The following is a 16494-nucleotide window of genomic DNA, read 5'->3' as shown; positions in this document are numbered from 1 at the left end:
CGATAGCACATAAACCACAGTAGAATAAATGCACTCTTTAAAATTCGCTATATTTGTTTACCATAGCGATACTCTGGCGCTAGGTTCACTTAACAGCGTTATATTTCGGTCATATTATAACTTATGTCTTAACTTCGGGTAAGAGGCAACCGGCCTATTGCGGCCTTTACCAATATATTATTCTTGACTTTCTAAATCTTGAGGATCAAGGGAGTTGAATCCACTAGAATGGAAAGTACTTGCACACGTTCTGTGCTAGAATTCAGAGATTTTTAATGGAGACTCCAGTGCCGCCATATGTTGAGAGATAAGTAAACTTAAAAGATACGAAGGTGCTCATGTTGCTCCATCTATTTTTGAAAATGAAAAGCTTCTTAGTAGGCTGGTGCTCTGGTGGCGTTATCTCTTGTAAGTTGCATTGTGAGGCATTTTTGAAAAACATTTCATACTATTCTTTAGGTAAGCAATTATTGGCAAATGATTATATGATGAAATAGCATAGTTTGTCACATTACAAAACGGTTTACAAGAATAAAACTATATGCACACCAAAGTCGACCTGCTTTGGCAGGGACAAAATCCATAGCGCTTTGTAAAGTAATGCAGTAAGATAAAAAGTAATAATAATAGTAAAATAAAACTTAACTAAATAAGTAAAGAACGAAAAATATATCTACAATTACCACCAACTATTGTGGTAAATAGTACGGGGACTTTTGTGGCGTTGTTCTACTGTGTAATCATAATTTCCTCATATTACAACTCAGAATGCACAAAATTTATATCATTTGAAGAATTATCTAATCGTTGCCACATGTTCTGTTCAAATACTATAATAAATCTAGAGTGATGTATAAAAGAAATCAAGCAAACACAACAAAAAAGAAACAGTTTTTCACAGATGATTGAGTTTTTCTCATTCAATTAATTCAGTTCTCACTTCGCGACAGGGCAAAAATACATAAAAACTCAAAATATCTATATTAAAAATTACGAAGTAAATCTTAAGCACTTATTTCCTCGAAAAAATTCCAGAAAGGATTAAGCATGATATAATTCGCAATAATAAATTACGGCGTTATCTTTGTTGTTGCGAAGCTTAGTCTCTCTAGATTGGCAACAAATCTACTATTCTGCTGTTTCAAATTTAAACAAACATGTCCGCCATGTTATTTAAAAATTAGGCTTAACCGAACTTAAACAGCTTTTCAATTGTTGATAATTCTACAAATATTGCTTGAAGATTTACTAAAGGCATCAAAACCTTAACCCGAAGATAAGAACAACATAATTGAATCATTTTTACAAGCATATAAGAGTAAAGAAACTAAGATTACTGAGCTGGGTAACAGAGTGAATACATATGTAAATATGTACTTATATACGATTGGTGCGGCCGATTGCTACCAAAATACGAGGTGTATATCTATATGTTATAGCAGTCCTATGTACAAAATTTCAACGTTCTGAGGCTACTCATTTTTGAGTTATGCGAGATACATGCGTACGTACGTACAGACGCCACGAAAAGTTCTCTTCAGAATTCATTTGAACCTCTTCGTCGTCCGTAACGCGTGTAGCGTGTTCAAGTGAAACTTCTGCAGGGCGGACATAACGCGCCTCAAGCGTTCTTCTACATTTTAAAACTTTTAAACTTTTAAAACGCTTTCTAAATGTTTACTTGTTTTTGTTTCTTTGTTGTTTTTGTTGAGTTTTTATTTTTGTTTGTTATAATACCTCCTAGAGGGTAGCACTAATCAGGTATTGTATTTCTAATTGAATTTGTCCCCGGATGTTATGAATATTCGCGCCATTTTACATAAGATACAGGACAGTGAGAGATGGTTTCAACGTCTACTCAGCGGAAAAAGAGAAAAAATTAAGTTGTGAATTGGAAAGGCAAGAAGGATAAACTTTTGATGAGTATAGTCCATAATAACTCGATGATTGATGTTGGAACACAGAAAAAAACTGTAAAAAAAAACAATAATTGTAAAAGATTACAACAACAAAATGGGAGGAGTGGACCGCCTGGATCAGATGCTATCAAATTATCCTGCTGTTAGAAATAAGCAAAAATATTATTATTTTTCCATTATGCTTTATTTCCTTATGATTTTACTTAATATTCATTGGCATTCATCCACTACGAAAGTCATGTACGGAAAGTCATGATGTACAGAGAAAACAACATTACACGCTACGAAAAACAGACGACCGCTGGGGGGAAATTTTCGCGGACAGGAGAGGACGGCGAAAGGGTTAAAGCAGTTTTATAATTTTTTTGAGGAAAAGAATCTTTTATTTTGTCCTTACGTACAGATGTCACGCAAAAGCATCGTTAAATTTCATTCGAAGGTCAAAATGCATATTTTCGTTGAAATATGCTGCCTGGAACTTTTACCGATGACAATACTTCCTTTTTATTTTGTACAAGGAAGTAAAAATAATATAAGGCTTATTAAGTTTGGATAAACATTTTTCTACCTCAACTTATCCTATATTTCTCTAATACCAACCATTCACAGGAAAACACTTGAATTTGCAGCGCGGTTAAAGATACATATAAATTATAAAAGCATTCCCTCATAGGCTTCATGCTTGATTGATTAAGTATTACTGAGTCCCATCAAATGTATCTGCCTTATTATTGATTAGTCATGCTTTATTTTGGTAAGTGACTCACGATTTTTAGCCGTCAAATTTAACTTTTCGTAGTAGGAAGACGTAATCATTTCCGATAAGTCTGTGATTTTTATATTTAAGTTTTATTATAGAACGTCAATTTAAGTGCTGTGATAATTTATTATATTATATTTTTCTGGTAACTCGATTTCGTGCAAGTGCCATAGTGGGCATAGTGCCACAGTTTGATTTTCTCCATTCTCCATTTGCTAATTGTTTGTTCTTTCTATATTAGTTCCCTTTCTCTATTTGCTAATTGTTTGTAGATAGCCGATAAAGTTAAAACTTTTGTGTAAGAAATTTTGTGTAATTTTAACTATATGGCATTATTTCAGAAACATCGCTGGTTACACTAGTCTGCTGTTTAGTGATTACTGAATAGTAGTTTACTAGCCGTTAAAAAAATAGCCCCAAAGTTGAATGAGAAGTTGTAAATAACTTTAATAAATTCAACTACTCCCAGTTTATGCAAATCAAATTGTAAATATATAATAATTATATATTCATATAAATATATAATAGTAATCGGATAACAGAATTAAAAATAAATATTAAAACAGTTATAGGTCAGGAATATTTTAGCCACCGAATTCTATGGATGACAAATCCAAAGCGTGTTACGCTAAAACGGGGCAACGAATAGATATAATTAAATCACGAGAAGGACAAAAATAAAAAGTAGTGATTAAGCAAAATTCTCAAGAAATGTGTTACAATCTATTGCAATTTTTTATACAGCTTATGAAATGTCCTGACATTAAAAAAAAATATTTCAGTAAATTTCGTTTATGCAAATTGCTTTATTTTGGGGAGCATCATGATGCAAGTTTCATGTTAATAAATACTTCCTTGTAGAGCTATTAGGTTATTTAGTAGCAAGAGAGTTGAAAAATGAGCAACTCCTTCGCCAGGAATCGAACCACGGACCACTGGAATACACGCCCAGCGTGCAGACCACTACATCACTAAGGCACGCTAAGAAGGCGGGAGAAATATCTTATATCCTCAAGAATTAAAACTTTTATATTTTCAAAATTCTATTGTAGGTTAAGAAATAGACTTGTATAAATTTGTATAAATAGAATATGACAGTTAAAACTTTCTTTAAATTTGTCTCATTATAGCTTATATCAAGATCTTCACGTAATATGCTTTCGTAGTTTAGATTTTATGCTCACGTCATAAAACACAACTGGTTACCAACCAAAACTGTTAACGTCCACTTATGATATTTAAGAAATAATAATTCCTTTACACTTATTGTTTAATGTAAATGCTGAAAATGTTAATGAAGTGTTCCATCTTAAAGCAACGCTCTTTTTTAATTTTATAATTTTTAATAATGTATATCTTTTTGCCTAGGTAAGATTTGGTTACACATTCCGGACAGGACAATATGGTTATCACCGAATTGGACCGTTAGAATGCTTTGGAAATGGTAATAGTCTTCATAAATTATTTTATTTATTTCCTTTTATTGAAATATTGTACATATTTGGTTTTAGTACAGTTTTGTGATTCTGTAGTTGATTTTAATCCGAACTCTATTTTGCGAATGCTAATGTTGATATTGGCCCGCATATAAGATATCCTCACATAAAAGGTTTCGCTTATATTTTCAAGGTGTTTCGTTCCGCGGACTGATTTGAAGCTTGTGTAGAAGATCTGTAATAAAAAGCGAACTTGGCAGCCATGGCAGATTTAAACATTAATTTTTACTTTGATTGATACTTGTGGCCCAAATAAATTGGCAGTCTAATAGTGCCTGTTTCAAAACATTTACATTTTTGATATCTTTGTGGTAAGAAGAGAAACAGCATGCAACAGATCTAACTAGTCCGAGGATCAGAAGAAAGTGTGTTGTGTTCAGTACGAAATTTTAATTCAGATGAAGTTAGTTCCGATTTCGATTGGATAATTAATAAAACTCTGATATAATTATTGGCTGTTAGAGTTTTATTTCGCAAAATCATAACGTGAAACGATATAAATTAATCTGAAAATGACGCACTGCAAAAACGTTTATTAAATTATTACTGTCTTTAGGAAAGAAAGAAGAAATACCCAGTTTAAAATGAAAAATTAAGGAGCTATTGGAAACTTAATTTAGAATTTGGATTTGCATATTTTTTTTAATTTACACATACACACATATATTATTTGGCATTGGTCCAAACGTCCTTGCAAGAAAACTAAATCTCACACCAAAGTAGTAAGTTAGGTATTTATAAGGATGAGGAGTTAGCCAACATGCACCTGCTATACGGGGCGAGCCTGCTCCCAACCATAAACTCTTTACATAACTACACGAGACATTAGCTGAAACGAGTTCCTTCGAGAATTTCCATGAGTCAGAAACGAAATGGCATGGACTTCAGACATCAAGAACTCTTTGCAACGTCATGTCAGAGCATTCAAAGTTTAAGTACTCGCATGAAGTGGAGGTTTTTCTGTGCAGTGAATGGAGAATTCTTAGAGAAACTGAAATACATTCGTATCATGTGCAGCACGTCCGGGTACTTCAACTGGATGATCATGCACCTCAAATGGCTTTTGCACAATGATTTCTATAACAGTGCACTACAGATTCGCTTTTCCCTGTTTCTGTTTCATTCACCGATGAGGTCTGCTTTATGAGAGAAGGGATCTTTAATTTACATAGCGCCCATACGTGCACGATGGCGAACTCACGTGCGACACGAAGATGTTCAGCAAAGCCCGTTTGGCAGTAAATGTTTGGTCTGGCATTATGAGGATGACGTCATCAGATCTTATCTGCCACCTTTTTATCTTACCAGTATCAACTACTTGATATTTTTGGAGCACATGTGACCATGACTTTTGGATGACGAACAGGTTTTTGCATAGCTGGGACCTTCATTCTAGTTACAGTAAGATGAGGCCCCCACACATGCCATCCATCATGTTCATAGTACGTTAGACATTACATGTAGCCAATTACATTTGGACAACAGGGAATCGGACGTAGTACTTCGTAGTGGACCTATCAAGCCTTGATATTTCTTCTGGGGACATACGAAAATACTGATTCATGACACTCCCTATGACAGCGCTATGGTACGCATCGTTATAGCTGGTACTGAAGTAAGAAACATGCCTGGAATTCTCCAGAATATTCAGAGTTCCATATGCTGAAGATGTGAGACCTACATTTCACCTTGTGAAGGATACTTTGATCGCCATCTTTGACCTTTATTTCTTTCGTGAAAGCATATATTTTTATCAAAACAAATTTTCTATTATGTCCTCTCATTTCTGGTCTCCTATCGCATGCATATATAATTGCCGACATGATTACGAAGCATCTGGGTGCTAAATACCTCTCTTATACGTTTGTAAGTCTCGTATTGAGACACTTCGTATATTATTTGAAAGCACCTATAATGTTTAGATAATTAGATATTAGCTAATTATCTAAACATTTAAGATAAAAGTCTTAACAATGTATCGTGGTGGAGCACAATCCTTGTAGAGTGCATATGCAAGCAGTTTCTGATTTCTTTAGATAATTTTCTTAGACATACGTTTCCACTTACAGCATCTGTTAAAATAAAATAAAACAGCATTTTTAATCTAAAGGCTCTTTATATTAGCTTGATTCGCACTAAAATGTTTCAAATAAGATAATTATATGACTTCTTAACCATAAAACTCAAAAATTCCAGTTGCTGTTAAGATCTTTACATATATATATTGGCTGCTTTAGAATAAACATAAATATAAAGATATTAAAAGCAACTGCAGTTTTTGAGTGCTGTGGTCAAGAAGTCATATAATTATTTTATTTCAAACATTTTAGTGCGAATCAAGCTATTAAAAATAGCCTGTAGATTAAACATATTTTTATATTTTATTTTAAAGTTTTTTCGTTTTGAAATTTATTAAGCATCGTTTTCTGTATTGACTAAGCATCAAATGTTTATTAAGCAACTATAATTTCACTCAGTTTTAATTAAATTTTACGTAATCGATTCTTTTTGGAAATCTTAATTTTTTATTTATATTTAACATCTAATTATAATCGTTAAAACTGTAATCGATTTTTTTAATCTTTTTAATGTTTTATTTATATTTAGGTAGTAGCGCTCGCCATCTATTAATGAGACGCTACACTAATTCATTTGGGTGCTATGACACTCCAGCAAATTCGGTAGAATGTAGTTTTATGACAGAGATTTGTGCCTTATATAGCCTTTAAATTAAATGGGTAAATTCATGAAAATATTCATTGTGATTATGTGTAATTCTATAGACATAATTTATTATATTAAAGAAAAAATAATTCAATTAATAAAATTTTCAACATACTTTAGTTAAAAGCAAAACATTACATATTCTTACTTGTAAAATTTGGAGATGCATCTTTAGTATTCTGATAGTAAAACCTTTTACCTATAATAGAAGTATAAGCTTCAAATTCATTAAATAAGCCTATTTTATCCAAGACGACAGTATTAATGTCCAAAATGATACATCTAATAAAATCTCCAAATGAATATCATTATATTTTTTTTAATAATTTCTTTCTCAGTTTGTAAGGTTCAGTTCACTCAATCTCAAATTAGGCCTCAAAGCTGCAGTCGGGTTTTTACCTTACTCCTTTTGTTAACTGAAATTGATTATATTAACTATTCAAATACCTCGCATAAAATAAAACCTATCTTGCGGATCACTAACTAAGAAAATTGCAAAAGCCTTTCTTTAGCTACTTGTAAATTTTAACTTTAAGAAAAATTAGAAACTACATATTTTTCATTATAATGGATTGGAAAAGATCGAATGTTATAAAAAAACTGTACAAAGTATCACTGTTAATTCGCTTTTAATTTCTAACCATCAACAGAAAAAAACAAAACAAATTTATGTTGCAAGTATAAAGAATAGCTGATCTACGAGTATGTAGTGGAGGAGACTTCGTCTTAAGACATGGGGTCTTTAAACGTCTTAAGAGCATTTGATGTTTTTAATTGAACTGTGGGTCTTTTGAGATTTAGGTACGTGCGACACCATATATCCGTTTCTGCATGTGAAGAACCAGGTAGACATGCTCAATTTGCTTATTCTAGTAATTCCTGCACTTAAATGTAAAACTTAATTAAACTTTAGTGAAACTTGCATTGCCTGGTGAGTTGAGATGATACAAATAGTTGTGACAGAATTCAGTTGAATGAAACGGGTTAAAAGGTTAAACTCTTACAAACTTTCCCTCAAAATTCCTAAATTCTGAATTAATGATAGACACAGAAATGCAATCTAATACAATACGCTTTATTTTCATGCACCCGCGTCGCATGGATATGAAATATTTTGTTCTTAATTGATAAAGACAAATTATTTTGATATTTCGTATATGTATGAAATGTTGGATTTTCTTTTTTAAACACCTCTCCGCTCTCAATATGCAGACTCTTTCGATTCAATTCCCTACCTGCTTAAAGAAATTTATAATATGACATATATTTCTAGCATCAATATTTAATAAAATAAACCCAGCAGCCTTTTCTTTCGAATACCCAGTTTATTTTATATTAAAGTCATAAAATGTATTTTGACTGTTTCTGCTTTGTATCTAGCAGAAGCTCTTGTATCCAAATAACACTGTATTAAATATAATATTATTTCATCAGGTTTTCTAAAATTAATCATAATTATTTTCAGCTGTTGAAATTGTGGAAAGATGCACGAACAGTACGAATTACATGAAATGTTTTACTGGTCATTATGTTCCCATTTCATTCAAGTGTCTTTATGAATTCGACCAGTATGGGTATCACATAGGATGTAGAGACGTTACGCATTTGAGACACTGCGGTAAGAATTATTTTCTTTACAGTGTTACTTAATTATTTCTTTACAGTGTTTTAGAAAAAACTTCAATTTCATAACAAAGAAATATTGTTTGAAAATGCAATTCAGAAACAATGAAGAGTAACTTCAAATAAAAAGGAAGTATTTGTAAAGTGATTTATTAGAAATTTTCTTTTGTAAACGCTTCAAAGTAAAAGCATTTAGCTTGCTTTTATTGTGCGTAAGAATTTTAGAACAATTCTTGACTTCAGGAAATTTTCTTTATTTAAATACACTTCTAACATATTCTTTCTTTTTTCATACTTTAATATTTAATGTCAATAAATATTTCCTCGGGGATCGGAATTCTGATATTCTTTTATTAATTTCTAATTAAAAAATATTGCTTTTTTATATTCAGATCTATTTTACACTATTTTGATTTCTCGGCTCATTTTTTTAGTACTTTTAAAGTAGTATTGATAGTGTTTCGAAATGTCCAGCTGTGGTGAGATAACTTCTCGGCAAAGCGGGATTAAGGTTGCCAGAAACAGGCCAGATTTGGAGATAAATCGCCAATTGGCAATATTTGACGAGAAAATTGGCGATATTCCATAGACAGAGCGAGAACATTCTAGAATGTATTCTTAGCGGTTTTCTCGGAAATATTCTTGAAGGTAGGTTAAAGCTATATATACCCTGCCTGTATGGGAAGAAAATGGTGTCTTGTGTTCAGAGATTAGCTTGAGAGCGATCGACCGAGTCGGGAGCTCTAGTGCTTTGATGTGGAGTTGTTTTCAGCATTATAGCCTGAAAGCTGTGTTGCTGAGTGTTTCAGCGTGTTTGTCTTAGTTTTTCGACGAGTGTAAACGTGTCTTTCGAATTGTCCTGTGCAACACTATTACTATTTTACGTAAAAGTTTTAATTTTCACTAATTTAATTTATATATATTTATATATATAAGTATATAAGATTTGCCACGGATAATTGCTAAACATTACCTAAATAAAATAATGCAAATTATAGCGTATATTAAAATACATTTCTACGTATGTGTGATATCGTATGCCGAGGGATTCTGACCACATGTTACTTCAAAAGGATCAATAGACATAAAAGTTATTCTTTTTACAAAAATAAAAATATGGTTAAAATCTCTTTAATAAGATTAAAGAGAATGCTAGAAGCGAGTGGATGCAATTTTAAAGATTAGATTGGATTGGATTACTCAGTTATGGTAAAGCACACAAGGGCTATCTGCCTAAAGGGAGTGATGCTTTCTAAGGGAAACCGGCTCGTATACACGTTACACATGGGAGAAACCACGAAAATGCCCATGCAGCCAGCCCGTTCGCGGGATTCGGACGTCGAACCGAACTACCAGTGTTCAGCGTCTTTACCGCTCGGCCGCTGGTGGGCGCAAATTTAAAGAAGAATCGACGGTACGAAAACAAAAAGAAATAAGTTAATTGTTCTTTGAAATATCTGATAATCTCCACCTGGCTTCTGGTTCTGTATGTAAATCATATGCTTCTAGAATAAAATGTAATTTATTTTTTAAACCATTTAATTAAAATTATATATACATATATATAAAGAAGAAAATTTGTGTGTTTGTCCTATAATAACTGAGTCACTACTATTGCTATCGTCGCCAAACTTTCTACGATTCTTTTCTGTGTCCTGGAAAAAATCGACGTCCACTTTCTTCCAAAAACAAAAAGTAGCTAAAGTCAGAGATATTAATTAAAAACTTGGAAAAACGATAATTTTCGCCCTCATTTTCCCCAGTGGCAACAGTCTCGCAAGCTGGAGATGAAAATCTACTAAGAACATATAATGAATTTGAGTTTCAGAAAGCAGCGCCTCCTTTTACTCTGCATCACGTGAAGAACATCAGTAAAATTAAAAGATGAAAGTAAAAGCCAGGTGGCCGCCATCAGTCGATGAAAAAGGTGAGTTTCTGATCGAAGGTCCAAATATGAAGAATCTAGTATGAGTAAAAAATGTTAAGGATGGAGAATGTCAGATGGATACTTATGTTTTTCTCTGGGAAGTGGAGAACATCTAAGAGAGTTGATGCAGTTGTTAGGATGAGTGAGAACTGAATAGGAGAAATTTCTAGGAACTTTTTGAATATAATCTTGAATTGTTAATCTTGAATTGAATAACTTTGAGATCACGGTGGATATACGAATTTGGAATGAACCATGGCGCGTTGATAATCTCTTCGAGTGCTTTGTTTTGAAGAACTTGAATGTGGTGAAGGTGAGTTTTGGCAGCGTGGCTCCAGACAAGACTAGCATAGAGTAATGCTGGTCGAAGTATAGATTTATATAAGAGGAGTTTATTAGAAAGGGACATATGACTTCTTCTGCTAAGAAGTGGGCGCAAGCATGATAGTTCCAAGCGTGATATTAATTCTTTTCACAGTTTCCGCGAGATGTTTCTGAAAAGTCATTTTTTTTTATAAAGAATGACTCCTAGTCAATTTCCTAGTCAACTTCGTCAAGCCAGTCAATTTCTTCATCAAACAGAAGAGGTCTAGATGGAGTGAAATTTATTTGGCCTTTGCGAAAAATTATTGCTTTTGATTTTTCGGTATTAACCGGAATCCTCCAAAGAGTGAGCAATTTTCTAGATGATTGAGGTAATGTTGAAGAAGGAGCTGGACAACAGTAACAATAGAAGTTTAGGTCATAATTGCAGTACCATCAGAGATGAAAATCTGTTTTATTTGGAAACTTGTTGCCACTGCTCGCTTTCAAATCGTAGAGTTTATTAATAAAAAATTTGTAAGTTTTACGATGAAATTAAAATAGCATTGCCAAACATTAAATACATTATTCCCGATTCCAAAAATTCGTGGGAAGCCATTTCGACTATTCCGATCTTCGTACGACTTTAATCAGCCGAAATATTAATTAAAAACTCTGAAAGCGCTAATTTTCGCACTCATTTCTCCGAGTGGCAACAGTTTCGGTCTCACTTTTCTCATTTTCAATTTTCTATTCTAATAGAATCCTGTGACAGCTATAAAAACTCTTATTGAAACTTTTTTGAACTGATGGAATCGGTTTTGCACATTTTTTTCCTCTTCGTTTACGATAATTAATTAACCCTTTTTTTGCAATCATTTTGGTAAAACCGTGCGTCATCAAGGGTAATTAATGTATTTCCATTTATCTTCCGCTAAATAGTTTTATACAGGGTTCTACAAGCTGTTCTTCATTGAGCCACAGGCCATGCCAAAAGCCAATGAACATTATGTTATTAGGTTTTTGAAGTTGTAAATCTTGGTTTATTTTATTTACCGCTGCTGGAGTTGTATTTAAAGACTTTGCTATTGATTTCTGCGTCAGCGGGTTTTCTTTTATTACCAACAATTTAACTTTAGAAATATTAAAAACGGTGTTTACATTTTCTGGGTATTCGTTTGAAGTCTTCTTTTCATGTAGAAATCGTGATTGATGGTTTTTCCCTTTCCGATTAAAAATGTTGATTTTTTTCACTTAGAAATTTTAATACTTTGTGTTTCACAATGTTTTTGAATTATAAAATACGTATATTTATTTCTGTTTGGAAAGCGCAAATCATATCCTTCAATCAGATTACATCTTAAGCTTTTTAACATGTGACATTTTGAAACAAGAATAAATTTAGAAGTGGGAGACGGTATTTCTTATTTCAAATAATAAGAAGTTAAAACAGGCAAATCGACAACCTTGTATTCGGCGTATATTTTGTAAAATCCCAAACCAATAAATGTAAACGAAAGAAGAAACTCACCAACTTCGAAAAGAAGAAATCCAACAACTACGTGGGTTTGAAAAACAAAATGGCGCAAGTGGGTAAACGATCCAAACAGGAATAAATTTCTCAAAAATGCCGGTTGGTAGCAAAATCAAGATACAAGGAAAACACGTCGACGTGTAAAATAAAACAGACAAATCTGCTTTTGTCTAATTCTTTATAGAAATTCTAAAAATGTGCAAACATCCTCTCTAGTCGTCAGCATTGAGTAGACTCCCGGTCACGGTACTAGACAGAGTTATTAACTACTCATCGGAATGATCTTCTTCCATCCAAACCACAGCAAAGGGTTTGCATTATCATTTTGAAATAAAAAGTTACTATATAATTATTACAGAAAAATATTAATTTCTGCGAATTATATGAATTACGCGCTCTTAATTTCTGATCTTTGTTCGAGATATCATTAAACGAAATAAAAAATACATTTGAAGAAAATATATTTCTAGTAAGTAAGAAAAATGTAACCTAATATCTTTAACTTAGTATAAATATTCCTGCTTTAATAAAAAGTTACTATATAATTAGATACTTCTTAGAGACTATATATTATATATATATATAATATATATATATATTAAGACTATATATTATATTATATTAAGACTATATATTATATATATATATAATATATATATATATTATATTAAGACTATATATTATATTAAGACTATATATTATATATATATATAATATATATATATATTAAGACTATATATATATACTCTAAGAAGACTATATATTATATAGTATAATATATAGTCTTCTTAGAGACTATATATTATACTATATAATTAGATACTTACACGCTGGGCGTGTAAATCCACTAATACACAGGCAGCCTTAACAACTATTTAACTATTTAATTCAAGCAACATTTTTAAAATTAAAACCCAAATAAAATTTGTTCAGTCACGCTTGATAATTTTCAACCGAAATACGACACGAACTAAATTGATGATTTGTAATAGAAAATTGTGGTGTTAAACTAAGAAGGCACTGTTTGCCCTGTACTCCTAGTACGAGTCTTTGCATAAAAAAAAAATTAATCCAAAGCTTCTGGCCATTAGTACTTACCAGCACAAATACAAATGGTTCAAAGTATACCTTGGCCTGTAGCCAAAGCACCTGGTCAACCTGCACGACAGCTTAAATCACTTACCACCAATACAGCTACTTAAGGGGACTCATACAGCTTAAAACCCATAAGATGTTCGAAAATTGGGATAACTTATTTATTTTAAAAGCAATTACTACCAACTTTTTACAGCTGACTACATAATATAGCTGCTTTCTGAAATAGTAATCAGAACGTTTATGTTGACACAACTATTTTTATAATTTAATCCGCTTTGTGACAACATTTTTCGTCATGTTTCCAACTTGCGCGCACAGTTTAAAACATTATGTTTCATAATTTAATTCCATATTTAATATATAGCTTTTATAACATTTGGAAACTACTGTGAACCTAAAATTCTAAAAATTTCATGTTAAATTTTTATTTTATTTGGAGTTGAGTTTATAAAATGTATTTTATTAACAAAATTTGTAATGTTTTCGTCCATAAAATTTTTCAATATTAAAATATTCATCAGATTGTTGGTTCAGTTAGAAAATAGTGCCCATATAAAGACTTCCATCAAATTTCAAGTATGTACCATTAGCCATTTTTAAAATATCGTGCGCGCAAGGTGGAAACATGGCGAAATATTTTGTCACAAAGAGGATTAAATTACAAAAGTATTTGTGGCAACACAAACTTTCTGGTTATTAGTTTACAAAGCAACTATATTATGTAGTCAGCTGTAAAAAGTTGGAAGTAATTGCTTTTAAAATAAATAAAATATCCCAATTCTTGCAACAGTCACATATTTGAACATCATGAGGGGTTTAAGGTGTATGAGTCCCCTTAACCTTAGGCCTACAACCGATGCAGCAGGAACGAGAGCTAGAAACCACGAAGGTTATGAGTCAAACTCTCTAATACGGCTTAGTTAAGGTTGAAATCCTACTTTAAAATTCTGTCGCAAGCTTTAAAATTTGAATAACTTTCTCGTCTGAGAGAAAATTGTTGCATGAGCCAAGAAAGCTAGAATAGAGTTTTAATTATAATTTAAATTTAACTGTTAGTAAAATTTAATAATTCTCAAAAAATAAATACTATTTTCTTTCATCTACAGAAGATTTTGTTTGTCCTAAGGATTACATAAAATGCCCAGAATCTTACTGCATACCGACGAGTTATGTTTGTAATGGGAAATGGGACTGCATTGGTGGAAAAGATGAGGAAGAATGTGGTAAGTACATGTTACTTATTTTCGTTTAAGAACAATCTTGTTAATAGATATACAAAACGAGCATTCTAAACTAAATATCAGCAGCTAGTAAAATATAAATTCTTGGAAGTTTACGAGTCTTTGCATTTCGATCAACTGCAAAGAGACATCCTAAGATTTCCTCCTTTGAAACTAAATATTATTTTTAATTTTCATTGAACGGAATATTACTTTAATTTGTCATAATTAAAGTGGAAAGGTTCGTAAAAGCTAACAAGATGTTTCTAATAGTTGTACTTTGTTCAAAATTGTAATTATATATTTCTATACAAGAATTTTAGTTTCTTCTGGAATACTTTGCTTTTCATTGAATTCGATAAAAGATAATTTTAAATATCTCTTCACTAATTTGCAAATAATGAATATATTCTATGCTATGAGGGTTGCTATTTATATTTCTGGCCTAGTAAATAAAGAAAACGTTTATAATCGAAAATGCTTTTATTGATTTTTAAAATATCCTCGATGAAGATCAATACACTTTTGCATGCGTTCGAACCACTTTTCGAAGCACCTTTTCCACTCCGATTGAAGTAACTCCAAAGCATGCATTTTGAATGCATAAACCGCTCCTTCTGGCGTCACAAATCGCTGACCAAGTGGTTTAATTTTGATGTGCGGAAAATAAAAAAAAGCCATTGGGTGCCAAATCAAGGCTGTACGGCGGATAACCCATCAATTCGATGTTTCGGCGTGTCAAAAATTCCTTTGTTTGAGCCGATGTGTAAGAGTTTGCATTGTCATGATGAAGAATGATTTGCCTCTTCTTTTTTCGAATTTCTCCGATGACTTCTGACAAACAAATACTCGTGTACCATTCGAAATTGACCGTCCCTGCGATGCTCTAACGCCACTGTCGCGACGTGACCGGTAATGCCGAAGAAACAGACAACCTTCGATGGTGCTCCTTCCGCGAACAACATTTGTTGGATTTGGCTCGTCTCAGAAGACCCATTGTTCTATTAAACTTAATATGTTTCACAAACTATAATCAATCAACAAATGGACTGTATTCCTACACTTTTATTAAATTACACTTGTCAGCGATGCAAAATAATTGATACAAAATAAGCGAGCCATTCTACATGGCTATCACAAACACAATTCTATCAATCAATTATCTTGTTGCCACACATAAAGTTCAAAACTAAAAGAAGAAAAACAAAAGGAATTTACGCTGTTTGCAACAATAAAATGAAGCAAACGATACTCACATAAACATTCTGGCCCTCGTTGAAATCCCAGGGGATTTCAACAGTTGGAGCATTTTGAAACTTCTTAGTCTGTAATAAAGATAAACATAAGAAAAAATAATACAAAATATTATATGCGAAGCAGTTCATAGTTTTTTAGTCTGAATAGGAAGAGGACACAATTTCACGACTGGTCGTTTTATGACACCATGACCAGTTTTAATACTAGCAACTCTGACTCTTTGATCTGAGTCCGGATGAACAGCAATTATTCTCCCTAACCTCCATTTAAGAGGCGGAAGGTTGTCTTCTTTGATGAGGACTAAGTCATTGACTTCTAAATTGTTTTGACTTTTTTGCCATTTAGGTCTTTGTTGAAGCTGAGACAGGTATTCTCGACTCCATCTTTTCCAGAAGTGCTGAAAAATAAACTGTCTCACATGCCATCTGTCAATGTGATTGAAGGAACTATAATTTAGGTCTGGTTCAGGTATGGCAGTTAAAGACGTTCCTATTAGGAAATGACCAGGTGTTAATGCAGTTAAATCATTTGGATCAGCCGATGTTGGACACAATGGCCTAGAGTTGAGACAAGCCTCAACCTGCGCTATCAAGGTCTGAAATTCCGGATAGGTCAGCACAGTATCACCAACAG

General features: G+C 32.5%; 1 protein-coding gene across 3 annotated transcripts in view; it reads left to right on the top strand.

The window, feature by feature from the left end:
- Positions 1–16494, top strand: part of LOC118193121 (uncharacterized) — a 173560-nt gene that overhangs the window by 117539 nt on the left and 39527 nt on the right. For all 3 annotated transcript variants that reach the window (XR_015043446.1, XM_085825060.1, XM_085825061.1), the window contains exons 28-30: positions 4048–4123; positions 8365–8517; positions 14491–14607. Coding sequence is in view for 2 of the 3 variants with exons in the window: in XM_085825060.1 (XP_085681186.1) it covers positions 4048–4123; positions 8365–8517; positions 14491–14607 (346 nt within the window). In the remaining variant the exon portion in view is untranslated. The remainder of the gene's footprint in view (positions 1–4047; positions 4124–8364; positions 8518–14490; positions 14608–16494) is intronic.

This window comes from Stegodyphus dumicola, chromosome 10 (genome assembly GCF_044657685.1).
Source record: "Stegodyphus dumicola isolate Sdum_Otavi_A_Nest chromosome 10, ASM4465768v1".
Lineage (NCBI taxonomy): Eukaryota > Metazoa > Arthropoda > Arachnida > Araneae > Eresidae > Stegodyphus > Stegodyphus dumicola.
The sequence above is the reverse complement of the archived record's forward strand: the minus strand, read 5'-3'. Positions and strand labels throughout refer to the sequence as shown.